This window comes from Sus scrofa, chromosome 12 (assembly GCF_054392235.1).
Source record: "Sus scrofa isolate SSC_HxYL_T2T_F1_AM1 chromosome 12, Sscrofa_HxYL_maternal_Yorkshire_Landrace_v2.0, whole genome shotgun sequence".
NCBI lineage: Eukaryota > Metazoa > Chordata > Mammalia > Artiodactyla > Suidae > Sus > Sus scrofa.
The window spans coordinates 41,847,466-41,874,610 of NC_139394.1; the positions used below are offsets into that span (position 1 = coordinate 41,847,466).

Here is a 27,145-nt window from a genome sequence, read left to right on the forward strand (position 1 = left end):
CCACACAGGAACTCCCCCAAATGATTTTTTTAGATTTAATGGTCCTTGGACTTCCTCTGTGGCTCAGTGGGTTAAGGATGCCAGCATTGTCACTGCAGGAGCAGTGCTAGGATCATTGCTAGGGCACAGGTCTAATCACTGGCCCAGGAATTTCCACGTGCTGGAGCATGACACACACAACCCTCCTCCGTATTTCATGGTCCAGCAGAATCTTCAGAGTTGGTTTTGGGACCACAGTCCTCCTTCTCCCCAGGTTGCTGGCCTCCTGAATGAAGCATCTTTCCCTTTCCAACCAACACTCCTCTCTTGAGTATTGGCTTTGGAGTAATGAGAGGATGAACCAGAGTTTGGTAACAACAGTTTCCTCCTGGGAGAAGAGGAGGCTGCTGATTGAGTTAATAACTGATCTTGCCTACATAGGAAAACCTCCATAAAAAAATCCCTGAACTTTGAGCCTCAGAGAGCTGCCAGGTTGGTGAACATACTTATGGGCTGGGAGGGTGGTGCAACCCAAATTCATGGGGACAGCACCCCCTACATTTGGGACCCTTCTGGACTTTCCCGATGTCTCTTTATCTAGCTATTCATCTATATCGTTTATTATATGATAACCTAATAAAACATGTTTCCCTGAGTTCTGTGAGCTATTCAACCAAGTGTCAAAGCTGAGGCGGTGACTGTGGAAATGCCAGCCAGTCAGAAGTATATGCAACACCTGGGACTTACAGTTGGTGTTGAGGAAGCACCAGGAGACTGAGCCCTTAACTTCTGAGATCAGAGGGACAGCGTCAGCCCGAAATGAATTGTAGGACCCCCAGTTGTTGTCTGCAGGAAATTGGAGAACTGGGAGTTTCCACTGTGACACAATGGGATCGGCGGTCTCTGCAGAACCAGGACACAGGTTCAGTCCATTGCCTGGCACAGTGGGTTAAAGGACAGAGCATTGCCACAGCTGCAGCATAGGTTGCAACTGTGGCTCGGATCTAACCCTGGCCCAGAAACTCCACATGCCAAGGGGTGCTCCCGCCAAAACAAATAAATTGGAGAATTGCTTAGTGTGGGAAAACCCGGAGATCTGACAAGTACTATGAGTGTGAGTAAAGGAAGAAATAGTGTTTGTTTTCCTTTCAGTGGACATGGTTAAGTAGTGGCATAGTTACATAATATATCCAGGACTTCTCTGGTGGCACAGTGGGTTAAGGATAAGGCTTGCGGCGGGTTTAATCCCTGGCCTGGTAACTTAGACATGCCACAGTTGTGACCAAAAATAATGAGAATAGTAGTATATCCAGAATAGAACAGTAAAGAATGAGGAGGCTTTGTAATGTACTGATTTGGGAAAATCTTCAAAATATGATTGAGAGAGAGAGAGAGAGCACATGTATAGTTGCATATCTATGCACAGATTATCACTGAAAGAACACACAAAAGGGGGGAATTGTTGGCTACTTAGGGACTGTGGTTAGGGTATTTTCATTACGTACCATAAATTTTCCATCATGTATTATAATACTGATCTATACACTATAGGCAAATAAAATTTCATAAAACTAATGGAAACATCAAAACACTATTTGTGACATTCCCACTGTGGCTCAGCAGAAACGAATCTCACTGGCATTCATGAGGACGCAGGTTCGATTGATGGCCTTGCTCAGTGGGTTAAGGATCTGGCGTTGCCGTGAGCTGTGGTGTAGGTCGCAGACGCAGCTCAGATCTGGTGTTGCTGTGGCTAAGGTGTAGGCCTGCAGCTACAACTCCGATTGGACTCCTAGCCTGGGAACCTCTATATGCTGCAGGTGTGGGTGTAAAAAGACAAAAATAAATAAAATAAAGCACTATTTGTAATTGCATGACATCTTCAACCCCTGAAAGAATAGGCCTAAAAACAGCCCTAGGAACCCATACTCAAAAGAGCTAATTTTACCTTTCAGTTTGTCTCAAACAAAAAATATTTCCAGTATTAGATAGCTACTAGTACAGTATGGAACTGGACTCTTTTGCACTAAAAATATGATCTAGAAAAAATGCTACCGCATTTTTGCATTAAAAAATTGGTCTGAAAAACAAAGATGGAAAAATCTTTCACAGAAAATTGACTCCAAAAGCATATGCTGATTGCTATGTTATCTTGGAAAGATCTGAAAAAAAATTCAAAACAAATTTTTTCAGTTTTGAAAACTAACCAGAATTAACTTTTCACCCTGGATCACTGAGTCTCAATCAACCCTCTTATGGAAAACTGGTATGCTTCCAATTGTGCCGTTCCTGGCATACTTACTGTAGGTTCATGGTCAATGTTGAAGCATGAATTAACTCTTCAATGTCTTATTTAGAGTCCTGTTGTAAATTAATAAAAATTTAAAAAGTCTCTTTAGGAGTTCCTGTCGTGGCGCAGTGATTAATGAATCCGACTAGGAACCATGAGGTTTCGGGTTCGATCCCTGGCCTTGCTCAGTGGGTTAAGAATCCGGCGTTGCTGTGAGCTGTGGTGTAGGTCGCAGACGCGGCTCGGATCCCGCGTTGCTATGGCTCTGGCGTAGGCCTGTGGTTACGGCTCTAAGGCTCTAATTCGACCCCAGCCTGGGAATCTCCATATGCCACGGGAAGGAGTGGCCCTAGAAAAGGCAAAAAGACAAAAAAAAAAAAAAAAAAAAAAAAAGTCTCTTTATAGGTAGTTCCCCTTTTGAGTCATCAGATTAAGGACCCAATGTTGTCTCTGTGAGGATGTGGGTTTGATCCCTGGCCTCACTAGGTTAAGGATCCGGTATTTTTGTTTCTTTTGTCTTTTTAGGGCCACATCCACGGCATATGGAGATTCCCAGGCTAGGGGTTGAATCGGAGCTACAGCTGCCTGCCTTCGACACAGCCACAGCAACTCAAATCCAAGCCATGCCTGTGACCTACACAACAGCTCAAGGCAACACTGGATCCTTATCCCACTGAGCAAGGCCAGGGATCGAACCCACATCCTCATGGATCCTAGCCAGGTTCGTTAGCCACTGAGACACAAAGAGAACTTCAGGATCCAGTGCTGCCATTTCGTGCAGCCTGTTTCGGATGTGGCTCAGATCTGGTGTTGCCTTGGCTGTGGTGTAGGCTGGCAGCTATAGCTCTGATTCAACCCTAGCCCAGGAACTTCCATGTGCTGCATGTGCAGCTGTAAAGACATTAAAATTTTTTTAAATTTCACTTTCTAGAAAAATTCATCACAGCAAAATGAATGGGTTAAGGATTCGACATTGCTGTGAGCTGTGGTGTAGGTTGCAGACGCGTCTTGGATCTGGTGTTGCTGTGGTTCTGGTGTAGGCCAGCAGCAACAGCTCCAATTCAACCCCTAGCCTGGATATCTTCATATGCTGTGGGTGCAGCCCTTAAAAAAGAAAAAAAAAAAAAAAGAGCCACCAACAAAAATCCAGCAACATCAGCAACAGTTCACTGATTTATTAGCTGAACAAACATATCCATATAATCAATGAAAACTGTACGATATATAAAATAATTTAAGAAATGTTGGGAATTAGCAGCACCATCCGTTATTGAAATAGCAATAAAAACTTCACATATTTTTGCAAACACGAGAAGAGGATAACTACTTTTAAGACCTACTAATGCCACTGAATAGCTAGGATGATTGAGAAGGGCATTTTTAGCAAACACGCCTCCTTCTACTTCAAAGATCTGGTGAGCAAATCTGATAATTAATGTTTTATTTTTTATTTTATTTTTTGATACTTAATGTTTTAGAAAAAATGCTACTGAATGAAATACGAGATACTGCATAGTATTTTAATTAGGACAGGAAGTCTAACATCCAGCTATTGTTGCATGGCTCAACACTTCTGCTTCTATGAAAAATTTAGTTCTTAATTATGAAATTAGAAATAAAAATAATTTTTAAAAGACCACTAGTTGTCTCTAAGAAACATTAAGCGGAACACAGGTCACTATGAAAATACATCACTTTTCCAGTTTGCGTAATAATTTACTTTAAAAAGTTGTGTAGCTTTCATCACAAGTGACTTATACAAATTTCTTAATAACCATTTTTAAAAGTTTAAATGTATTTCTAAAATCTAATAGAGTCTTCTGATTTTTTTGTTTAAACCTTTAGCCCTGTTGTTACATTTACCATGTATCAGAGTAAGAGACTGAGTTTGTGTGAAGGATACAAATTTACACACATTTTACAGTAACTTATACCCTAAAATCTACAAAATTCACATTTATAATACAAGCAAGTACAAGGCTAGGATAAAACAGAATTCCAAAAAGTCAAACTGTTTACTATTTTTTATTCTGCCCCCTTAAAAAAAGTTCAACTTCGGCACCAAATTCAAAAAGCCCTCTTAGAAGTCTGGAAAAAAGTTTTCCAGACATATTTCAGCAAACACAAACAGTTTTTCTGTGCTGGTGAAGTAAAGGATTTCCAATTTTCTTCTGGCCCCTAAGTCTGCGCCGCATGGTAAGTTTAACAGAGTTCTTTCGCTGTGAGGTTGTGGGGAGGCTGGCAGGCTGAGCACCGCTGTTTCGACTTAAGCCATTTCTTCTATGCTTCTTCATAAGAGGACCAGAGTTGGATTCTTCTAATGTCCTTTTGAAATTTGCTGGAGGGGTTCTTTCAACTTCTTGGGCTTTCATTTGACCTGGGGTCGACATTTTTAAATTTTTTTGGTCCATGACACTGTTTGTTGAATTGGTAGGCACAAGACCAACTGACAGGCTATTATTCAAAGAATCGTGTATCCTTAGAGTCAGGGCTTTAGTGCAATTTTCTTCAAGTGGCTCTGGATCTTTTGAGGATATGACTGCAGGCTGGATATTCCCTCGAGCCATCTCAGTGGGGACTTCTAAATAATTCTCTGAGAAGGCACTGCTACGGACAAGGGCAGAAATATGGTCCTTAGAGTTCAGCCGTGGCCACGGGTCCTCCTCCAGAGACTGGAAAACAACAGGGTAAAACAAGTAAGAAATAACTTATCCTACAATTAATTCAGCTTAACCACAGGGAGATAAAGGGACTTCATTAGAGTGACACATTTATTTGGGGGATTTCTTTCCTATGTTTTAATTTCTAAATATTTAATAGTGTGGAAAATCCATCTCCTGAACACTAGCTGCTGTTCTGTGATTTGAGAAAACTGGACATATGGGGGGGGGGAACATACTAACTATGGTGGGGGCAACTTTCAAAGATAAAAGTGAAAGTCATGTGGAAACTTTCCAGCATTTTTTTTTTTTGCTTTTTAGGGCCACACCCATGGCATATAGAGGTTCCCAGGCTAGGGGTCGAATCAGAGCTGTAACCACAGGCCTACGCCACAGCCACAGCAACGCGGGATCTGAGCCACGTCTGCGACCTACACCACAGCTCACAGCAACGGCAGGTCCAAGCCACATCTGTAACCCACGCCACAGCTCACGGCAATGCCAGATCCTTAACCCACTGAGCGAGGCCAGGGATCGAACCCACAACCTCATGGTTCCTAGTCAGATTTGTTTCTGCTGTGCCATGAAGGGAACTCCCCAGATAAGAGTATTCTTATAAAATAGATATCTTCCACTATAATATTTAATAAAGTCATTGCTTTAATACTTTCTCAAAGACCAAGCTTAAGCCTCAATACTGTGTCTTCCCCAAATACATAACATTTCCCTCATTTTCTCTCTCAATCAAATCAAATTTATGAAAACATTAGCATATTCTTAAAAGCCCAAGTAAACTGTTTTTCAGAATGGTAAATGAAGGCATATTATCTGGTTGGCCTCTGGTACAAAATTAAAAAGTGGCCTAATAAATAAAATAATAATATTTCCATTAATGTTTCTGGAATCAAAAAAAAGAAAAAAGAAATTGAAGCAATCTAAAACATTTCAATCTAACCATTCACATGAACATGTTTTACCGAAAAAAATAAACGGATTTTAGGTCCAATGAGACTGGAAATAAGAAACGCTGAAGTTCCTAATTTGGTTCTGCCCCAAATAGAATACTGCTGCTGCTACTACTGCTACTACTTTTTTTTCTCTCTCTCTTAAATTAAGAATATACTCTTTCTTTTGGGGGTCATAGGTTCATTTGTACTTCACACAGTTTATTGAAAGCCCAATTCTCCTTATCCGTTTTCAGACATTGGGCAGCAACCCTATTTCAAAGTACCAGTGTGGAGAAAGGATAACAGGACAGTCTCTGTTCAAAAATATCAACAACCTGTCTTTGAATTTATCACCTCTGCATTAGGTCGATTCCAATGCCTACTTCTTACTACCCTGATCACAAACGTTCTGACTAATCCTAGAAAATTATATCTAGTCATAAGCAACTGCTGCTAAAAGTTCATCTTGTTTGAATACAGAAAAAGCATCTGTAACTAGACCAGGCAGCAGATAAGTTTTTTAGAAGACTTCAGACTATCAAATCACTAATTTAGGCACAAGAAAAAAGGTACTGATCAAGTTATTTATAAGAACAGAACATATTGCCCTAGTTTGTATAACAAGGTTAGAAACTGGATAGAATTGATTTACAAAAGAAAAACAATGCGGGAGTTCCCATTGTGGCTCAGCTACAGTAACTTACATTTCTAAGCCCTCTTATGAGTTCAGAATGTTCGTGATTTTGCAAGATTACACCCTAAAAATACACACTTTAAAAGGTTCACTACTTCAGAGATCAACTTTCTTGAAAGCCCCATATAGTTTACAATCCAACAGTAAACAACTAATCACTAATTGTGCCTAGAATACAACTGAAACTAAGTGTTGATTTTCTGAAAGAAGTCTCTTCCTCACTGCTCCTTCCTATAGCTCTTGGCTTATTTTAAAAAACAGCTAAATTTAGTTTTGCCCTAAAAAAAAAAAAAGATGGAGAAAGAAATGTGTGCCATAGTAACATATCACTTAAACAGAAGTATCTTTACTCTATCTGTCCCAAAACAAAGATCTGACTACCGGTTTAAGCTTATGATTTAAACAGAAGTTGAAATGTCTATAGATAAATAAGCTAGTCACAGATGCCTAGTCTGAACATGCGTTAAGTCTTAAAAACCACTCAAAATCAACAAAAATATCATTATATTTATCTGGATGTTATTAAACACTGTATTATTATAATAATGAAATAAATCAGAGATACCTGTGAGTAGCCATGGTTAAGTGAATTAAGACAAACAAAACAATCTCTTGAGCAGAAATTTGCCTTTACTTACTTGTTAGGCTGGAGCCAACAATACTAGTTATTCTAAATGGCTCTAAATATTTTTTTCATATTTAGATTGGAGCAAATGGTTAACGAATAACCATGTCTACATATTAGTGCATTCATAAATCTCCTAATCTTTACTTTGGTGTAATTATTAGATCATTATTTCTCAGAATTTTAAAATACGTTTTTTGGGGTTTATTGGCCATGCCCATAGCATATGGATTGAGCCACTGCAGTGACAATGCTGGGTCCTTAACACACTGTGCCACAAGAGAACTCCTAAAATATGTTTTAAAAATTATTTTTGGAGTTCCCGATGTGGCGCAGCAGAAACAACTCTGACTGGTATTCATGGGGATGCAGGTTCTATCCCTGGCCTCACTCAGTGAGTTGGGGATATGGGGTTTCGGTGAGCTGTGGTGTAGGTCGCAGACCCAGTCTGGCTCTGGTGTTGCTGTGGCTGTGGAGTAGGCCAGCAACTGTAACTCCGATTTGACCCCTAGCCTGAGAACCTCCATATGCTGCAGGTGCGGCCCTAAAAAGAAAAAAAGAAGAAGAAGAAAACTACTTTCAGGTAATACTAAGCAGAGAAATTCTGTCTATTATAACTTAAACAGTATAGAACTATGTACCTTGACCGGTGGTGTAGAACATGGGGAAGGAGTTATCACGCAGGTTTCTTGACTATTATAGGAAGGACTATCGGTCAGGTTCAGATAAAGCTCGTCTTCATTGGCGAAGTTTCCCTTACTGTCCACTCCCGGAGATATGCAGATCACTATGGCACTAGTGTTATCTGCTCGAAGCATTCGCTGCCTCCAGCGGCCTAGTGCTCGATTCACAAGCATTTTGGCACAAGATTGTCCATGCTCACCCTGTAATTAAAAGAAGGAAGATAACTCACACTTCATTGCCACTACATCTGGAGCAAAAAATTAGGTGTTCAACATGGCCTATATAATTAAATTTGCAAAATTTCAAACATAATCCACAGTCTCCATAACTACGTTAACATAGTAACTGCTCTAAATTTTAAAAAATAATAAAATAAGGCCTTATCCTGTGGTTAAATTTCGCCTTTATTTTTATCTTTTTGGTAGCAAGAAACTTGGTTTACATCTTAAACTTAATGAGGAAAAGTTATACAGAAGTTACCTTAAAGTAGAAGCCTAAAGTAATTATCAACAATTCACAAATGAAATAATCACATACTGCAAAAAAAAAAAAAAAAAACTCATTGCAAAGGGATAATTTCCTCCACAAATAAGAGCTTTCTGCCAAAGACAATCCTAGCATAAAAACTGTCAAACAATATGAACAAAATTCAGAGATAAGGAAATAAAAATGGCCCTTCAATATATATAAACGGTTAATGTCACTCATATGAAGAAAAACCAATACAATAAGTGGTTATAGTAGGGATCAGGTACATACCAACAGAAACAGTTAAAAAAAAAAAAGAAAGAAAGAAAGAAAGAAACAAAAAAGCTTAAGTGATCTTGTGTTATACAAATAAATGTAGCTTGGAGTAAAATGTATAGCATCCACACATGGATTTAATAATTGCTAAGTTTCAAAGAACAGAAATGAAAATGATGTGCTCCAGAAAACAGAGCTTCATAACTTTAAAAGTACTGAAAGATGAAGAGAAGTGGAAATATTTGACAAAGAAAGATGTCATGAACTAAGTGGGAAAAAATTTAATTAATGTTAATTTATGTAATGTGATAAAAATGTATTAATGTATTAGAAGTGTAAAATATTAAACTACTATATTATAATGTATGCTCTATCATAAATAATGTACTATAGTACTATAAGCACTTTATTAAAAATTATGTAGTGCATATATATCATTTATTGTCAGCTATATCCCTGAAGTTTATATATTCAAACTGGATATATAACTGGGTTTTGTTCATCCTTTCCTTGGGAAACAGGGAATCTTTTTTTTTTTTTGCCATTTCTTGGGCCGCTCCCAAGGCATGTGGAGGTTCCCAGGCTAGGGGCCTAATTGGAGTTGTAGCCACCGGCCTACGCCAGAGCCACAGCAATGCAGGATCTGAGCCACGTGTGCGACCCACATCAGAGCTCACAGCAACGCCGGATCCTTAACCCACTGAGCAAGGCCAGGGATTGAACCTGCAACCTCACGGTTCCTAGTCGGATTCATTAACCACTGAGCCACGACGGGAACTCATGGGAATCATTTTTATTTGGGGTTGTCTGATCTTGGTCATGTTACAGTACTCCAACACTTTGATGATAATGGCAAACTGCAAAACTCCTCTCAGCTACTTTAAAATCTTAATATTACGCCATTCTGGCATTCTGAAGAAAAGTATCACTTTGCATTTTTTTTGGTCTTTTTGTCTTTTTAGGGCCACACCTGCAGCATATGGAGGTTCCCAGGCTAGGGGTCGAATCAGGGCTGTAGCTGCCAGCCACAGCCATAGCCACGCAGGATCGGAGCCACCTCTGCAACCAACAGCACAGCTAATGGCAACACCAAATCCTTAACCCACCGAGCAAGGCCAGGAATTGAACCCTCGTCCTCATGAATACTAGCTGGATTCATTAATAACCACTGAACCATGATAGGAACTCCTTACAATGTTTTTTAAAAATGCTTTTTCTTCTTTACTTTTCTCTTTTATTTTGGCTGTGCCCACGGCATAGAGAAGTTCCTGGGCCAGGGATCATCCCATGCCACAGCTATAACCAGAACCAGATCCTTTAACTGCTGAGCCACGAGGAAACTTCTCCCCCTCCCCCCGTTTTTTTCATTTTAGGATGGCACCTGCAGCTTATGAGCCATGACGGCAACTCCCAACATGCTTCTTCTTGATAACAGCTTCTAGCCACCAGTAAGAAATTTGAGTGTCAGCATATTTTCCCTCCTTAAAAACCCTAGTTGTGTTAATTCTACCACTGACATATTTCTTTTTTGCTTGTATGTGTGGTATGTTCTGTTTGCTTTACCATTACTGCCTTAGGTCAAGCTGGCACAAATTTTCATTTGGAACATAACAGCAGCTTCCAAAGAGAAAGCCTAATAGATCCATTAGTAAAAATCAAATAAGATACACTGGCAATGAGAATCAATATGTGAAGAGAGGTGGAAACAGTCCTTATAAATAGGATTCCATTCATCAACATTTACTATTTCTCAGGATTCTTCACGAATCACTGCTGATACCCATTTTCTTTCATTGCCAGCTCTGCATGAGTTTTATTAAAGGGCTAAGTGGTTTTCCTACATCTCTTAATAAGTAGAATCCTCAGGAGTTCCCACTGCGGTGAAACGGGATTGGTGGCATCTTGGAACACTGGGACCGAGGTTTGAGCATCGGCCTGTCACGTGGGTTAAGGATTCAGCATCACCACTGCTGCGACTTAGGTCACAACTGTGGCTGGATCTGATGCCTGGGCCAGGAACTCCATATGCCATGGCGTGGCCAAAAACAGAAAAAAAAAAAAATTAAAAAACCCCAGAATCCTCGTATATTATTATTTACCCTCTATTTTACATTCCACCCTGCAATGGGTGTGCTTTCTAAAATGCAGCTTTTCAGTAACTCTACTACGGACCATAACGACCTAACTTCATGACAGATCATTTAAAACCATTTTGCCTCCTGTCTTCCACTCACATCAAGTTACTTGTGAAAACCGAATTTTGTTTTGTTTTTTTGTTTGTTTGTTTTTAGGGCTGCACTTGTGGCATATGGTAGTTCCCAGGCTAGAGGTCGAATCAGAGCTATAGCTGCGGGCCTACACCACAGCCACAGCAACTCGGGACCCATACTGTGTCTGGGACCTATACCACAGCTCACGGCAACGCCAGATCCCCGACCCACTGAGTGAGGCCAGGGATTGAACTTGCATGCTCATGGATATTAGTCGGATTTGTTTCCGCTGTGCCATGACGGGAACTCCATGAAACTAAGTTTTGTGTCTCTTCTCTTTGACTTACACATTCTATTCCTTTGCCTGGAAAGCTTTGCTCTCCTTTCTTGATCTCTTTACCTGGCAAATTCAGCCCCACCTTTAAGACTTGCTCAAATACCACTCTTGTCCATGACATTTCCTTATGGAGTCTTGCCAAGTTTCCTATTTTCTCCCTCTCAGTTCTGATAACACTTGTTCTAAGTATTGTTGTATGATGCTTCCTTCACTAGTCATACTAAAAACATAGGTGTTTATGAATAGGTTTTCCCAACACACTACTCACTAGCTCTCGGCCTCATCATTCCACTCTGTCATAGTAAAGAATTCTAAATCCAATAGACAAAACAGTCTATTTTATTTAGTCTTTCTTTCACATCTAACATCACTGATCGAATGCATCTTACTAGCCTCAATTTCATAAAACTGAATAGACATGATTCTTAAACGACTGACAGTCAAATGGTATTGACAGCTATCTATATATCCTATTTGTAATAATATGGTGAATGCTAAGCAAGGACCACATCCTATTTACCTGTGCATTCTTTACACCTAGCACCTAATATGTTAGTTGAGAAAATGAATGGAGGCTATTTAATTTTTTTTTTTTTTTTTTTGTCTTTTTAGGGCCCCAGTGGAGGCGCATGGAGGTTTCCAGGGGTCTAATGGGAGCTGTTGCTGCTGGTCTACGCCAGAGCCACAGCAATGTAGGATCCGAGCCACGTCTGTGACCTACACCACAACTCACGGCAACGCCGGATCCTTAACCCACTGAGCAAGGCCAGGAATCGAACCCGCATCCCCATGGTTCCTAGTCGGATTCGTTTCCACTGTGCCATGATGAGAACTAATGGAGGCTATTCAATACAAATTCTTTTATATTGCCTCCTTGTCATCCTAAAATAGAACCCATCCTAGAAAAAAAAATCATCTTTTCATAGCTCACGCCCTTGAGCCACCGATTCCAGTTACTTCCATGGCTCTGGACCTTCAGTCCACCAATATCCCTACTTCTCTCATACTGTCAGTCTTCCTCTTAAGACTATAAATATGCCTCCCCCTTTTTTTTTTTTGCTTTTTAGGGCTGCACCTGCAGCATATGGAAGTTCCCAGGCTAGGGGATGAATCTGAGCTACCAGCTGCCTGCCTACGCCACAGCATAGCAACACGGGATACAAGCCACATCAGCAACCTACACCTAAGCGCACAGCAACCCCAGATCCTTAATCCACTGACTGGGGCCAGGGATCAAACCCATGTTCTCGTGGATACTAGTCACGTTCACTATCGATGAGCCACAACAGGAACTCCTAAAACTGCTTTTAAGACCCTCATTATCTTTTCAAGCTTTCAAGTTAACAATGGCACATTCCCTTGTCTTCTTCAATACCCACGACATCTATTTTCCTAGACTCCCCAAGCATTCTTTCATCATTTCCAATCTGCTGGCTAATGCCCTCACTTCACCCGAAACTCTTCATCCTCAAAGGTCACTAATAAAAGATCCTGTCAAACCTAACACCCTGTCTGCATCTACCTGCCTCTACTTCTTTGTAGAACTTGACCTTGCTGACTACTACACCAAAACTTTCTCTCCTTGTTTTCAAAAACACTGTACTTTCCCAAATCTTCTTACTTTGCTCAGAATGAAGAGAAAATCAATTTTCAAGCAAGCCAGGAAGGAAAGATAAGGGTATTCTTATTAACCGTTTTTTCTGGGTTTGCAATTATCTAAATATAGGTGACACAGAGTTACCATGTGACCCAGTAATTCCACTTCTAGGTAGACACCTGAGAGATCTGAAAACATGTCCACACAAAAACTCATATATGAATGTTAACAGCCCTGACATTCAAAATAGCCAAAAAGTGCAAACAACTCAAATATCCATCAACTGATGAATGGATGAATATTATATATCCATCACTGGAAAATATTCAACCATAAAAAGGAATAACTAATATAAGCAACATAAATGAACCTTGACCATGTTTTGCTTAAGTGAAAGCAGACAGACACAAAAGGTCACATATTGTATGGTCTCATTTATACAGCCAAAACATGCAAATACTCAGATATGAAAAAAAAAGAATTGGTACCAGAGTACCAGAATGACTGTGAATTTTGGCTTTTGTTTTTTGGGAGGTTTTTTTTGGCCATGCCTGCAGCATGTGGAACGTTTCCAGGCCAGGGACTGAACCAGTACCACAACGGCAACCTGAGCAGTTGCAGTGACAATACTAGATCCTTATCCCACTGCACCACAAAGGAACTCCATGCTAATGGTTATGGGGCTTGTTGGGGGGAGCAGTGATGAAATACTGTGGAATTAGTGGTGACATTATAACTTTGAGAATATCCTAAAAACCACTGAACTGAATACTTTAAAAAGGTAAATTTTGGTGCTCCCTGGTAGCCTAGTGGTTGAGGATCCACCATTGTCACTGCTATGACTCAGGTCACTGCTATGGCACGAGTTCAATCCTTGGCCCAGAACTTCTGCATGCTGTGGGCACAAACAAGAGACATAAAAATAACAGGATTTCCCATTGTGGCTCTGTGGACTAAGAACCTGACATAGTGTCTGTGAGGATGCAGGTTTGATCCCTGGCCTCACTCAGTGGGTTAAGAATCTGGTGTTGCTGCAAGCTGCAGCATAGTCACAGATGTGGCTTGGATCCAGTGCTGCTGTGGTTGTGGTGTAGGCCAGCAGCTGCAGCTCTGATTCAAACCCTAGCATAGGAACTTCCATATGCCACAGGTGGGGCCTTAAAAAGGAAAAATAAAAGAAACTTTTAAAATTTAAAAACAAAATAAAAGGTATATCTCAATTTTTTAAAACAAGGATTGTTGAGAGTTCCATAGGCCAGTTAGTCAAGGGCTGTTAGCAGTTGTGTGTTTTGTTATCTAGTTTAATTTAACTATTCCCTGTCTCACTCCCCTAATGAGCTGCAGTCTACATTTTCCTTTCTTCTACAGCCAAGTAAAATGCAAAAATCTACTCAAGGTGAACATCCCTAGTTTATATTCAAGACCCACAACAAAAGTACTAGAACAGAAGTTCCCACTGTGGCACAGTGGGTTAAGAATCCAACTGGCGGAGTTCCCGTCGTGGCGCAGTGGTTAACGAATCTGACTAGGAACCATGAGGTTGCGGGTTCGGTCCCTGCCCTTGCTCAGTGGGTTAACGATCTGGCGTTGCTGTGAGCTGTGGTGTAGGTTGCAGACGCGGCTCGGATCCTGAGTTGCTGTGGCTCTGGCGTAGGCCGGTGGCTACAGCTCCGAATCAACCCCTAGCCTGGGAACCTCCATATGCCGCGGGAGCGGCCCAAGAAATAGCAACAACAACAACAACAAAACAACAACAAAAAAGACAAAAGACAAAAGACAAAAAAAAAAAAAAAAAAAGAATCCAACTGGCTCAGGTCACTGAGGAGGCGAAGGTTGAATCTCTGGCCCAGCACAGCCTTGCCACAGCTATTGCTTGGATATGATCCGTAGCCCAGGAACTTTCATATGCTGTGGGTGTGGCCGTTTAAAAAAAAAAAGGACTGGCGCAATATGTAGATAATAATATTGAATTGAGTTACTTCTCACCATCAAGTATTTTTTCTCCTCTTGGTCCTGGCACATTGAGACAGCATCTTGAGGTGGAATCATATTCCAAAGTCCATCACTCCCCAAGATAATATACTTGTGCTTCTGGGGGTCAAGAGTGTGGACACTTGTGTCTGGTTCAGGTGACACCACAAACTCACCACTGAAGAAATCATAGCTCCACAAATCACCTGGGGAGCAGGAAGCAGAAAAAGCAACAATATTATTTGTTGTCTATCACATCAACAGAATAAAGGACATCCCCATGTTCATCTCATGTACAGAAAAGCATGTGGTAACATTAAAAATCCATTTATGATTTAAAAAAAAATTATTAGCAAACTAGAAATTTTAAAAGGTTAACTCCCTTATAAAAGTATGCCTTTATCATCATTTATCTTCCAGTTCTATACACCAGCTATCCTTCTCAACACAGTAAGATAATAAATATAAATCATATATATGAATTGGAAAGGAGAAATTAAAAATATCATTCCTTGTAGACAATTTTATTTTTACATGGGAAACCAAAAAATTAGACAACTTATCAGAATAGAAACACTCAGCAAAGTTGTTAAATACAAACCCAATATATGTCAGTTTGACTTATTTATTTTTTTGTCTTTTTGCCTTTTTGCTTTTTTTATTGTTTTTATACAATAACAAGAAACAGAAAATGTAATTTTTTTTGGTCTTTTTGACTTTTCTTCAGCCGTTCCCGTGGCACATGAAGTTCCCAGGCCAGGGGTTCAATGGGAGCTGTAGCCACCGGCCTACGCCAGAGCCACAGCAACTCGGGATCCAAGCTGCGTCTGTGACCCACACTGTAGCACACAGCAACACTGAATCCTTAACCCACCGAGCAAGGCCAGGGATTGAACCTGCAACCTCACGGTTCCTAGTCGGATTGGTTAACCACTGAGCCACGACGGAAACTCCAAAATTTTTTTTTTTTTAAGGGCTGCACCCAGGCTAGGGGTGGAATTGGAGTTGCAGCAGCTGCTAGCCTACACTGCAGCCACAGCAATGCCAGATTCGAGCTGCATCCGTGACCTACTCTACAGCTCATGGTAACACTGGATCCTGAAACCCACTAAGCAGAGCCAGGAATCAAACCCGGGTCCTCATGGACACTAGTCAGGTTCATTACTGCCGAGCCAGAATGGGAACTCAGAAAATGTAAAATTTTAAGCAATTCCATTTACAACAGTGAACTAAATGTAAGGTACTAGGAAATCAATTTAAAAAATGGTGTCCAAATCTTTCATGGTGTCCATTATACTACATATACAATCAGATTTCAAAACATTAAAAAGACTAAATAGGAGTTCCTGTTGTGGTACAGCAGAAACAACGCTGACCAGTAACATGAGGTTGTGGGTTCAATCCCTGGCCTCGTTCAGTGGGTTAAGGATTCAGCGTTGTTGTCAGCTGTGGCATAGGTAACAGTCACGGCTTGGATCCTGTGTTGCTGTGGCTGTGGCGTAGGCTGGCAGCTGTAGCTCCGATTAGACCTCTAACCAGGGGAACTTCCATATGCTGTGGGTGTGGGCCCCCCCCAAAAAAAGTGAATAAATGGAGAAATAAACCATAATCAAAGATAGAAGACTTATTATGAAGATGTTAATTCTCCCAAAAATAACTTATAACATCAATGTAATTGCAACCAAAATCCTAAAAAGACTTTAGAAGAATTTCACAAGCTGATTCTAAAATGTATAAGATCCTAAGATGTATAGGATCTGAGCCCCACCTGTGACCTATGCCACAGCTTGCAGCAACACCAGATCCTTAACCCACTGAGCAGGGCCAGGGATGAACACTCAACCACACGAATACTAGTCAGGTTCTTAACCAGCTGAGTTACATCAGGAATTCCCCCTCCCTTTCTAAACTTTTTTTACAGGCTGCACTTGAGGCATATGGAAGCTCCCGGGCCAGGGATCAAATTCGTGCCACAACAGACACAATGCCAGATCCTTAGCCTATTGCACCCCAGCAGGAATTCCTTCCTAGTTCTTCTTGACTAGCTCCGCATATGACAATGCCTAGACTTCTGCCTTTTAGATTAGATGTAAACCTCAAAATGTTTAATGGAACTTTTAGTTTACTCAGGGCATCCAAAAGATAAAGGAGTTCCCATTGTGGCTCAGTGGTAATAAACCCGACTAATATCCAGGAGGATGCAGGTTCGATCCTGGCCCTGCTCAGTACACCAAGGATTTGGCACTGCCGTTAGCTGTTATACAGGTTGCAGGTTTGACTTGGATTCCAAGTTGCTGTGGTGTAGGCCAGCAACTACAGCTCTGATTCAACCCCTAGCCTGGGAACTTCCATATGCTGCAGATGCAGCCCTAAAAAAAAAAGAAAAAAGAAAAAGATAAATGAAACTGAAATAGAAAAAAAATTATAGAAACTACTGTTTTGTGATACATAAAATACAGTAATAAGTGGGACAACATAAACTCCTCTTTTGTTCCCCAAAACAGGAAGGAAGAGATAGAAAGGAGGAAACATTAATTTCTGCCTCTTTTGTTTGTTGTGAAATACTTTGGGGGATATCCTAAATTAAGAGTAAAAGGTTTTCAACAAGAGGATAAACTGTTTCTGCCATCTTTCAGTAAATCTGACTCTTGCTAAATAAGCTCTTTGCCCTCTCCCTTCCTTATTTATAGGAAGCGCTCTCTGAGAGAATCAGAGTTCATTCACTTCATCTACTTATTTATTTATTGTTGGCTGTGCCTTCAATATACAGAAATTCCCCAGAGCAAGGGATGGAACCCACACTGCAGCAGCTTCCCGAGGCGCAGCAGTGACAATGTCGGATACTTAAGCCACCACACCACAAGGAAAACGCCTCTCATTCTCAGCCACAGCCTATAAAAATGTAGTATTTTCTCATGATATCTATTCCTTTTATTCTCACTTCTCTGTTCCATCTACCCTAGCCTTTCATCAGACTCTCTTCTATTCGCCTTTATTCCTCCTATCACAATGCTGTTGACAAACGCAGTTCCTGTGCCTAGAACACATTTTCTTCCTCTATCAACTTCTAGTAATTCTTCACAACTCAGCTTAAACATCACTTCTCTGAAGTTCCTGATGTGGTGCAGGAGAAACGAATCTAACGAGGAACCATGAGGTTGCAGGATCAATCCCTGGCCTCGCTCAGTGGGTTAAGAGGATCTGGCATTGCTGTGGCTGTGGCGTAGGCTGGCGGCTATAGCTCCGATTAGACCCCTAGCCTGGGAACCTCCATATGCCACGGGTTCAGCCCTATGAAGCCAAAAAAAAAAAAAAAAAAATCACTTCTCTGGCCTCTCAGGTAATATACTCCTACTCTAAGTTCTCATTAACACACATACAAATACTTTATAGGTATAATTTTTCACCTCTTTTTATGATCAGTTGATGAACGTCTTTTCCCTTTAGGATCTGTCACTCAGCACATATTGCACGCAAATATCTGTTCAATGAATGAATTGCAATATTGAAACGCAATTCCATTAGGCAGCCACTAGGAGGCAACTTTGCTACATGTGCACTTCAGTAATTGTGATCTTCACCAGTGCCTAGATGGTACCAATTTTCAAAAGCAACCTTCTCTCTTTCCCAAAAACTAGAAAAATAGCCATAAGACATAAGAATGGGAGTTCCCATTGTGGCTGAGTGGGCTGCAAACCTGACTAGTATCCATGAGGATGTGGGTTCAATCCCTAGCCTCAGTGGGTTAAGGATCTGGAGCATGCATGAGCTGCAGTGTACGTTGCAGATGTGGCTTGGATCTGATGTTGCTGTGGCTATGCTATAGGCCAGTAGAAGCAGCTCCAATCTGACCTGGGAGCTTCCATGTGCTGTGGGTGTGGCCTTAAAAAAGAGAAAGCAAGCAAGAAAGCTAGAACTTAAGTATTTCCTACATTTTGTCCACAAGTGCCAGAACGAGGACTGGAAAAGTAATATAACAAAGTATTTCTTCCAGCTTAAATGTTCAACTCTAAAGAATATTACCTTTTGGAGTTCCTGTCACGGCTCAGTGGTTAACTAGAAACCATCAGGTTGCAGGTTTGATCCCTGGCCTTGCTCAGTGGGTTAAGGATCCAGCTTTGCCGTGAACTGTGGTGTAGGTCACAGACACAGCTCCGATCTGGTGTTGCTGTGGCTGTGGCGCAGGCTGGCGGCTACAGCTCCGATTACATCCCTAGCCTGGGAACCTCCATATGCCACGGATTCAGCCCTAAAAAGACAAAAAAAAACCCAAACAACAATAACAACAAAAAAACTGTTGTAGGACCCTACTTAGAGCAATCATATTTTCTCTCCTGCAGGGAGTTTTTACTGTTCTTGTGGATCTTTCTCATCAACTGCTATTTTTTCTTATTTATTTTTAATTTTTTTGTCTTTTGAGGGCCGCACCTGTGGCATATGGAGGCTTCCAGGCTAGGGGTCTAATCAGAGCTGTTGCCACAGGCCTACACCACAGCTACAGCATCGCTAGATCTGAGCTGCATCTGCGACCTACACCACAGCTTGCGGCAACGCCAGATCCTTAACCCACTGAGCAATGCCAGGGATCGAACCCACAACCTCATGGTTCCTAGTCGGATTCATTTCTGCTGCACCATGACAGGAACCCCATTTCTTTCCTTTTAAAAATAACAATACTTTCTAGTCTAGCAAAACCTGCCATTTTTCTCCATCCCAAATTCTGAAAAAAGTGTCTAATCTTTTTTTAATGGCCACAGCAGACATTTAATATTTAGTGAAAGAATAAACAAACATGAAGAAATGAGGACTCTGTGTGTGGTTTTAAAACACGACCACATATTCTTTTTTTTTTTTTTTTTTTTGCCATGCCTGCAGCATGCAAAAGTTCTTGGGCCAGGGCTCAAACATGAGCCACAGCAGTAACAATACAGGATCTTTAACCCACTGTGCTACCAGGAAACTCCAATGTGCACATATTCTTTTTTTTTTTTTTTTTTTTTTGTCTTTTTGTCTTTTGCCTTTTTTTTTGTTGTTGTTGTTGTTGCTATTTCTTGGGCCGCTCCCGCGGCATATGGAGGTTCCCAGGCTAGGGGTCGAATCGGAACTGTAGCCACCGGCCTACGCCAGAGCCACAGCAACTCGGGATCTGAGCCGCGTCTGCAACCTACTGAGCAAGGGCAGGGACCAAACCCGCAACCCCATGGTTCCCAGTCGGACTCGCCAACCACTGCGCCACAACAGGAACTCCCACATATTCTTTGAAACTACTTTTTTCTTCTTTTTCCCTGCTTTTTAGAGCTGAACCCAAGGCATATGGATGTTCCCAGGCTAGGGGTCGAATCAGAGCTACAGCTGCTGGCCTACACCACAGCCACAGCAACATGGGATCCGAGCCGCATCTGCAACCTACACCACAGCTCACGGCAATGCCAGATCCCTAATCCACTAAGTGAGGCCAGCCAGGGATTGAACCTACATCCTCATGGATACTAGTAGGGTTCGTAACCCGCTGAGCCACAAGGGCAACTCTAACACTACTCTTTTTAAAGAAGTAGAGCACAATTCCCCTCCACTTACTGATGGGTGAGACTTAGGGATTCAGTGCTAACAATATCAACAACAAAATATATATATATATGGGGCAAGTGATGAAGTGTCATTATGATACTAGATCACAAAAACATATTGTGGGAAGTACCTTGTTCTCAGATCACTCGCTCTGGGGAAGCCAGTGATCATGTCATGAAGACTTTTCAGATGATCAAAGTCATAGCTGACAGCTTGACTGCAACCACATGAGAGCCCCTGAGCCAGAACCACCTGGTTAAGTCACTCCCAGGTTCCTAAGTAACAGAAACCATGTGAGATAATAAATGTTTTGAACTACTCAGTTTGGGAGTATTCTGCCAGATAGCAATAGATAACTAATACAGTGGAATTTTAATAATCTGGTCTAATTATTTTGGGGAGAAATTCAGTAATACCTGAAGCTAAAGATGTATATGTATCTATGAACTGAGCTTTCCAAGTGGTATGCCTTGGATGGCCTGAGTGTGAGCTTGGTCTAGTAGGGTGAATCCTGGGTGGCTAGAGCCTTTAGGCCAGTTACTTCCAGCCTCAATTAGCCTTTTCTGTTTTTTCATTTTGTTTTGTTTTTTTAGGGTCACAACTGTGTCATAAGGAGGTTTCCAGGCTAGGGGTCAAATCGGAGCTGAAGCCGCTGGTCTATACCACAGCCACACCAACACCAGATCCGAGTCATGACTGTGACGTACACCACAGCTCATGGCAACGCCAGATCCTTATCCACTGAGCGAGGCCAGGGATTGAACCCATTTCCTCATGGATACCAGTCAGATTCATTTCCGATGAGCCATGATGAGAAGTCCAAGAATTTTTTTTTTAACCAGCTACAATAATTTTTATTTAACTGACCTAAAATTTGCTTCTCCTTTTTCTAGTTCCTCAGACCTATTTAAAAAAAAAAAAAAAATCAGGCTAATTTCTCTTCTAGATGACAAAACTTCACAAATATTAAACCAGCTAGAAGTTTCCTCAGTATTTCTATTCCAGGCTACAAATATCCTTCCAACTTATAGTGTGTAAGTTCAGGAGAGTAGCAGCATCATCTAGCAGAAAGAGCTTATACTCTTAAATTGAATTAAGCCATAATCAAAATGCCAACTATGTAGACTTGGTCAACTGACTATTTCAGCTAAGGCAGTTTCTTAATTAATAAACTGGATATTCTACTGTATTATAGCATTTTAAGACTGGTTTTTTTGTTTGTTTGCTTTTTAGGGCTGTGCCCGCAGCATATGGAAATTCCCAGGCTAGTCAGGTTCATTAACCGCTAAGCCACAGAGGGAACGCCAGGTCTGCATTAGTTTTTATGACTAAAATACATTTAACACTGTGGGATTATTTTATGCTCATAAGCAATCAACTAAAACAAAAAACAGGAGTTCCTGTTGTGGCTCAGTGGTTAAGGAATCTGACTAGGAACCATGAGGTTGTGGGTTCGATGCCTGGCCTTGCTCAGTGGGTTAAGGATCCGGCGTTGTCGTGAGCTGTGGTGTAGGTCACAGACATGGCTTGGATCCCGAGTTGCTGCGGCTCTGGTGTAGGCCAGCGCTGATTAGACCCCTAGCCTGGGAACCTCCATATGCTGTCAGTGCGGCCCTAGAAAAGACAAAATAAAATAAAATAAAATAAAATAAAATAAAACAAAAAACAAAAAAAAACCTTCTCATTCTCTTTCAAATGAAATGTTATGAAAGCAGACAGTCTCCCAAAGAATATTCTGAACTTAAACCTAGCACTTTATATTTATTAAATTTCAGATTACTGTCAGCTTACTTTAAAAAATATTTCACCTGGAGATCATTTCAAATGTACAAAGTTATAAAAATAAAACTGTGAGAAAGAACACCCATCTCTGCTCAGATTCACCTACTGTTGACATTTTTGCTCCGTCTGTTTTCTATCTACATATAAAGATTCTGTGTGTATATATAAACAATATTTTATTTTATTTATTTATTTATTTATGTCTTTTTGCTTTTTCTAGGGCCGCTCCCACGGCATATGGAGGTTCCCAGGCTAGGGGTCGAATCGGAGCTGTAGCCACTGGCCTAGGCCAGAGCCACAGCAACGCGGGATCCGAGCCGCATCTGCAACCTACACCACAGCTCACTGGCAACACCGGATCCTTAACTCACTGAGCAAGGCCAGGGATCAAATCCGCAACCTCATGGTTCCTAGTCGGATTCGTTAACCACTGAGCCACGACGGGAACTCCAACAATATTTTAAATAATGGCCTTTTATTCCTAACTACTTCAAAGAGTATTTGTGAAGAATAAGGACAATGCAGTTATTAGCTCCATAAATTTACATTAATGTAACATTTATCTAATATACCATCTACCAAACATATTCTGAATTATCAGATGGCCAAATAATGTCCTTTACAGGATCCAGGCATAGGATCAGGAATATCGTTTACTTGCTAACATTTATTTAGCCTTCTTTAATCTAGACTGAGGCTATGCATTCTTTTTTTCCTTTTTTTGGCCGCCCCACAGCATACTGAACTCCCAGGCCAGGGATGAGATCCAACCCACAGTTGGCAAACCACGCCACAGAAAGGGCAATACCAGATTTCTAACCCACTGCGCTAGGCTGGGATCAAACCTGAGTCTGAGCGCTCCAGACGTGCTCCTGATCCCACTGGGGCACAGCAAGAACTCTGAAGCTATGCATTCTTTTTTTTTTTTTTTTTTTGTCTTTTTGTTGTTGTTGTTGCTATTTCTTGGGCCGCTCCCGCGGCATATGGAGGTTCCCAGGCTAGGGGTTGAATCGGAGCTGTAGCCACCGGCCTACGCCAGAGCCACAGCAACGCGGGATCCGAGCCGCGTCTGCAACCTACACCACAGCTCACGGCAACGCCGGATCATTAACCCACTGAGCAAGGGCAGGGACCGAACCCGCTACCTCATGGTTCCTAGTTGGATTCGTTAACCACTGCGCCACGACGGGAACTCCGAAGCTATGCATTCTTAACCAGAGTACTGCATGGTGATACATGCATCACACGTCAGGAGGCATATACTGTCCAACTACTCCTCATCAGTGAGGGTGATTTTCATTATCCAGTCAAGGTACTTACTACCTGATTTCTCTACTCTCTAATTACTACGTTTTCTCTCTGGCAACTAAAAGTAGTTAATGTTAACATTTTACCGTGTAAGTACTTTTGAATATTCGTATAATATACAAAAATGAGGACTACCCCCCACCCTTTTTGTCGTTTTGCCTTTTCTAGGGCCGCACCATGGTGTATGGAGGTTCCCAAGCTATGGGTTGAATCGGAGCTGTAGCCGTCAGCCAGAGCCGAGCCGCATCTGCGACCTACACCACAGGGATCCTTAACCCACTGAGCAAGGCCAGGGATCAAATCCACAACCTCATGGTTCTTAGTCAGATTCCCTAACCACTGAGCCACAATGGGAACTCCCCAGGACTACCCACTTTATTTCGTTCTCTAGGTAGTTAACAAATGTTGAAACAAGCTAAGGAGGAGTTCCCATTGTGGTGCAGCAGAAACAAATCTGACTAGTATCCATGAGGATATGGGTTCAATCCCTGGCCTCGCTCAGTGGGTTAAGGATCCAGCGTTGCCGTGAGCTGTGGTATAGGTTGCAGATGTGGCTTGGATCCCGTGTTGCTGTGGCTGTGGCACAGGCTGGCAGCTGTGGCTCCAATTCAACCCCCAGCCTGGGAACTTCCATGTGCTACAGGTGCAGCCCTAAAAAGACTAAAAAAGAAAGAAGAACCAAGCTAAAGAAAAAAAAAAAAATTAGCATTACATCAATCAAGATCTCCCTCTTTAAACGTACATCAATCTATTAACCAATACCTTTTGACATACCCTGAAAAAAGCTCATGTAATGTTTATTATTCAGCCTCCATCTCCCCACACGCTTATGCCATCCCCGAAAAACCAACAGAATATGTCATAGAGAAACTTAACCTTGTAGCAGGTCATAAGAGAAATATCTAGAGATCTGAGCTTAATAAGCCAAAAAATGTGGTAAGATTACTAAAAGTTAACAGCAGCCAGGATTCTAGGACTCCATAAGTCCAATGCTCAGGTAGCAGGAACTAGGTGCTTCCACTGTACTTCCAAATGGTCAGACTACATCTTGCAAAATGTCCTCAATTCTGGAATCATATTATTGAAGGAAACATCTAGAGGAATATGCCAAGACTAATGAAGGGTCTAAAATTAGCCTAGAAGAACAGGGTAGCCAGTTCTGAATGGGTAAATGACTGTCATTATGCAAAAGGAAAAATAAATACACGGCACTGCCCTGTCGGAACACTTCTGTGGAGGCAGATTTTAACTCACAGGAGAGTTGCCTAATAATGCAACAGTCTGTACTTTGAAACATTTCAAGTAAAGATTACTGAAGACATTCAAATGGGTTGAATTCCTTTTTGTCTGAATTACTCCCGAGCTATCTCTCTGAACTGAGTAGGAATGTCTAAAACAGGAAAACCAGTTGTTTTTTCTGCTCTGTCCCTCCTTCACCTGTTCTTTCTCTTCTCAATCACTTAGGGGTTTCAAGGCTTACTTGAAATACTTGGCACATACACACGTCACATATACAAAATAACTTGGCATCTACTTTTCTAAAGTGAAAGTTCACTGTAGTTTTGGACCTGGAATAAGACCTTGCCCTCGGTCTGTGCTGAGTTCCCCATGAAATAAAACCCTCCATTCTTTAGTAATATTAATTCCTTGCATCCCATGCCTTCCTTCTAAGCTCACTAATGTTACAAATGCCAATAGGTAACTCGAAATTTGCCATCCTCCTGAACTGTTAACAGCAGCTGACTATATCACCTTCCCCTCTCTTTTTGCCTTGCCAACAACCGGAGAATCAAATATCAATCAATTCACTTATGTCTACCATGAGTGAAAGGGCTGGGTAACTCAGACAAAAATTTGTAAAATATGTAAAGTGCCTAAAATACTGCTACAGGCCCCTAAATGGAGTCCTTGGCTCCAGTTTTACTGCCTTATAATTTTAGCCATTATGACCTTTTAAAAACAAACCAGATCATGTCACTGCCCTACTTGAATAAACAACAGCAACAACTTTTATGGATCATTTACTATGTACCAGGCACTATTTTAAGCACTGTACATGAGTTAAGTTACCCAATACTCCAATAGTATGGAGGTCCCCTGTGATTGGAACCTAGCAATTCTGGCTCCAAAGTCTACCTCTTAACCACTATGGTTTCTTATCCTACTCTTCAATCCCCTTCCAAAAGCATTTAAAATAAAATTCCTCCTTGCAGGTCCCATCGTCTCTCAGTGGTTAATGAATCTGACTAGGAACCATGAGGTTACAGGTTTGATCTCTGGCCTTGCTCAGTGGGTTAAGGATCCGGCGTTGCCATGAGCTGAGGTGTAGTTTGCAGATGCAGCTCGGATCCCGCGTTGCTGTGGCTCTGGCATAGGCTGGCTGCTACAGCTCCGATTAGACCCCTAGCCTGGGAACCTCCACATGTTGCGGGAGTGGCCCTAGAAATGGCAAAAAGACAAAAAATAATAATAACAATAAAATTAAAAAATAAAAAATAAAATTCCTCATCAAGGTCTAGAAAGGCTTGTAGGATTTAGTTCTTACCTACCACTCATAATGTTTTTACCAAACTCCTTACTTTAGCCTGCACCACAGCATTTTTTTTTTTTTTTCCTTTTTAGGGCTGTGGCAAATGGAGGTTCCCAGGCTAGGAGCCAAATCTGAGCTACAGCTGCCGGCCTACACCACAGCCACAATGCCAAATCCTAGACACATCTACATCCTACACCACAGCTCACGGCAATGCCAGATCCTTAACCCACGGAGCAAGGCCAGGGATCGAACCTGCAAACTCACAGTTCCTATTCGGATTCGTTTCCACTGCACCACAAAAGGAACTCCTGCACCACTACTTCTTAATCAGGTAGGTGTCCTCATCTCCATCTTCATCTGTGTTTTTTTTTTGGCTGCCCTGCAGTATGTAAAAGTTCTCATGCTGGGGATCAAACCTGGGCCACAGCAGTGACCTGATCCACTGCAGTAACAACATAGGATCCTTAAACTGCTACTCCATAAAGGAACTCCCTACGAGTTTACTTTTTTTTTTTTTTTTTAATTTTGTACTGGAGGCATATGGAAGTTCCCCAGGCCAGAGACTGAATCCGAGCCACAGCTGCAGCAATGGCGGCGGGTCCTTAACCTAGTGTGGCACAGCAGGAGCTCCCACGCTAAGTTATCTCTATAGCTGTAATCTTCTAGCCTTTCTTCTAAAATTGGGTAGAAGAGAAAAAAAGTACGTTCATTTTGTCATGGACAGTTTACTTTGCTTGCTAAAGAAAAAAAGAGCTTTGAAGTTTCCTAAGAAAAATATGATGGGCTGAATAGGGAAGGACACTCAGAAATAGTGTGAAAGCTAACATCAAGCCTGGTCATATATTACTTCCTTAAGAATAAAGAGGAATGGAAGTTCCTGTGTGGCGCAGTGGTTAACGAATCCGACTAGGAACCATGAGGTTGCGGGTTCGGTCCCTGCCCTTGCTCAGTGGGTTAATGATCCGGCATTGCCGTGAACTGTGGTGTAGGTTGCAGACGCGGCTCGGATCCCACGTTGCTGTGGCTCTGGCGTAGGCCGGTGGCTACAGCTCCAATTGGACCCCTAGCCTGGGAACCTCCATATGCCGCGGGAGTGGCCCAAGAAATAGCAAAAAAAAAAAAAAAAAAAAAAAGAATAAAGAGGAATTAACAAAACATTCAACATAACTTATGATCAAAGAACAACTGGCACTGCAATCCATACTTTACCTTCCCC

General features: G+C 41.5%; 1 protein-coding gene across 3 annotated transcripts in view; it reads right to left on the reverse strand.

Annotated features, from left to right (window-relative positions):
• Positions 1-3,429: 3,429 nt before the first annotated feature.
• PPM1D (protein phosphatase, Mg2+/Mn2+ dependent 1D) overlaps positions 3,430-27,145 on the reverse strand; it is a 50,554-nt gene continuing 26,838 nt past the window's right edge. For 2 of the 3 annotated variants that reach the window (XM_084985054.1, XM_005669013.4), the window contains exons 4-6: positions 14,754-14,944; positions 7,837-8,079; positions 3,430-4,941 (exon numbers count right to left, since the gene is read on the reverse strand). In XM_084985054.1, coding sequence (XP_084841180.1) covers positions 4,384-4,941; positions 7,837-8,079; positions 14,754-14,944 — 992 coding nt within the window. In that variant the 3' untranslated portion in view covers positions 3,430-4,383. Of the gene's footprint in view, positions 5,283-7,729; positions 8,080-14,753; positions 14,945-27,145 lie in introns of all 3 variants that reach the window. The other variant, XR_014821305.1, reaches the window with a different exon arrangement.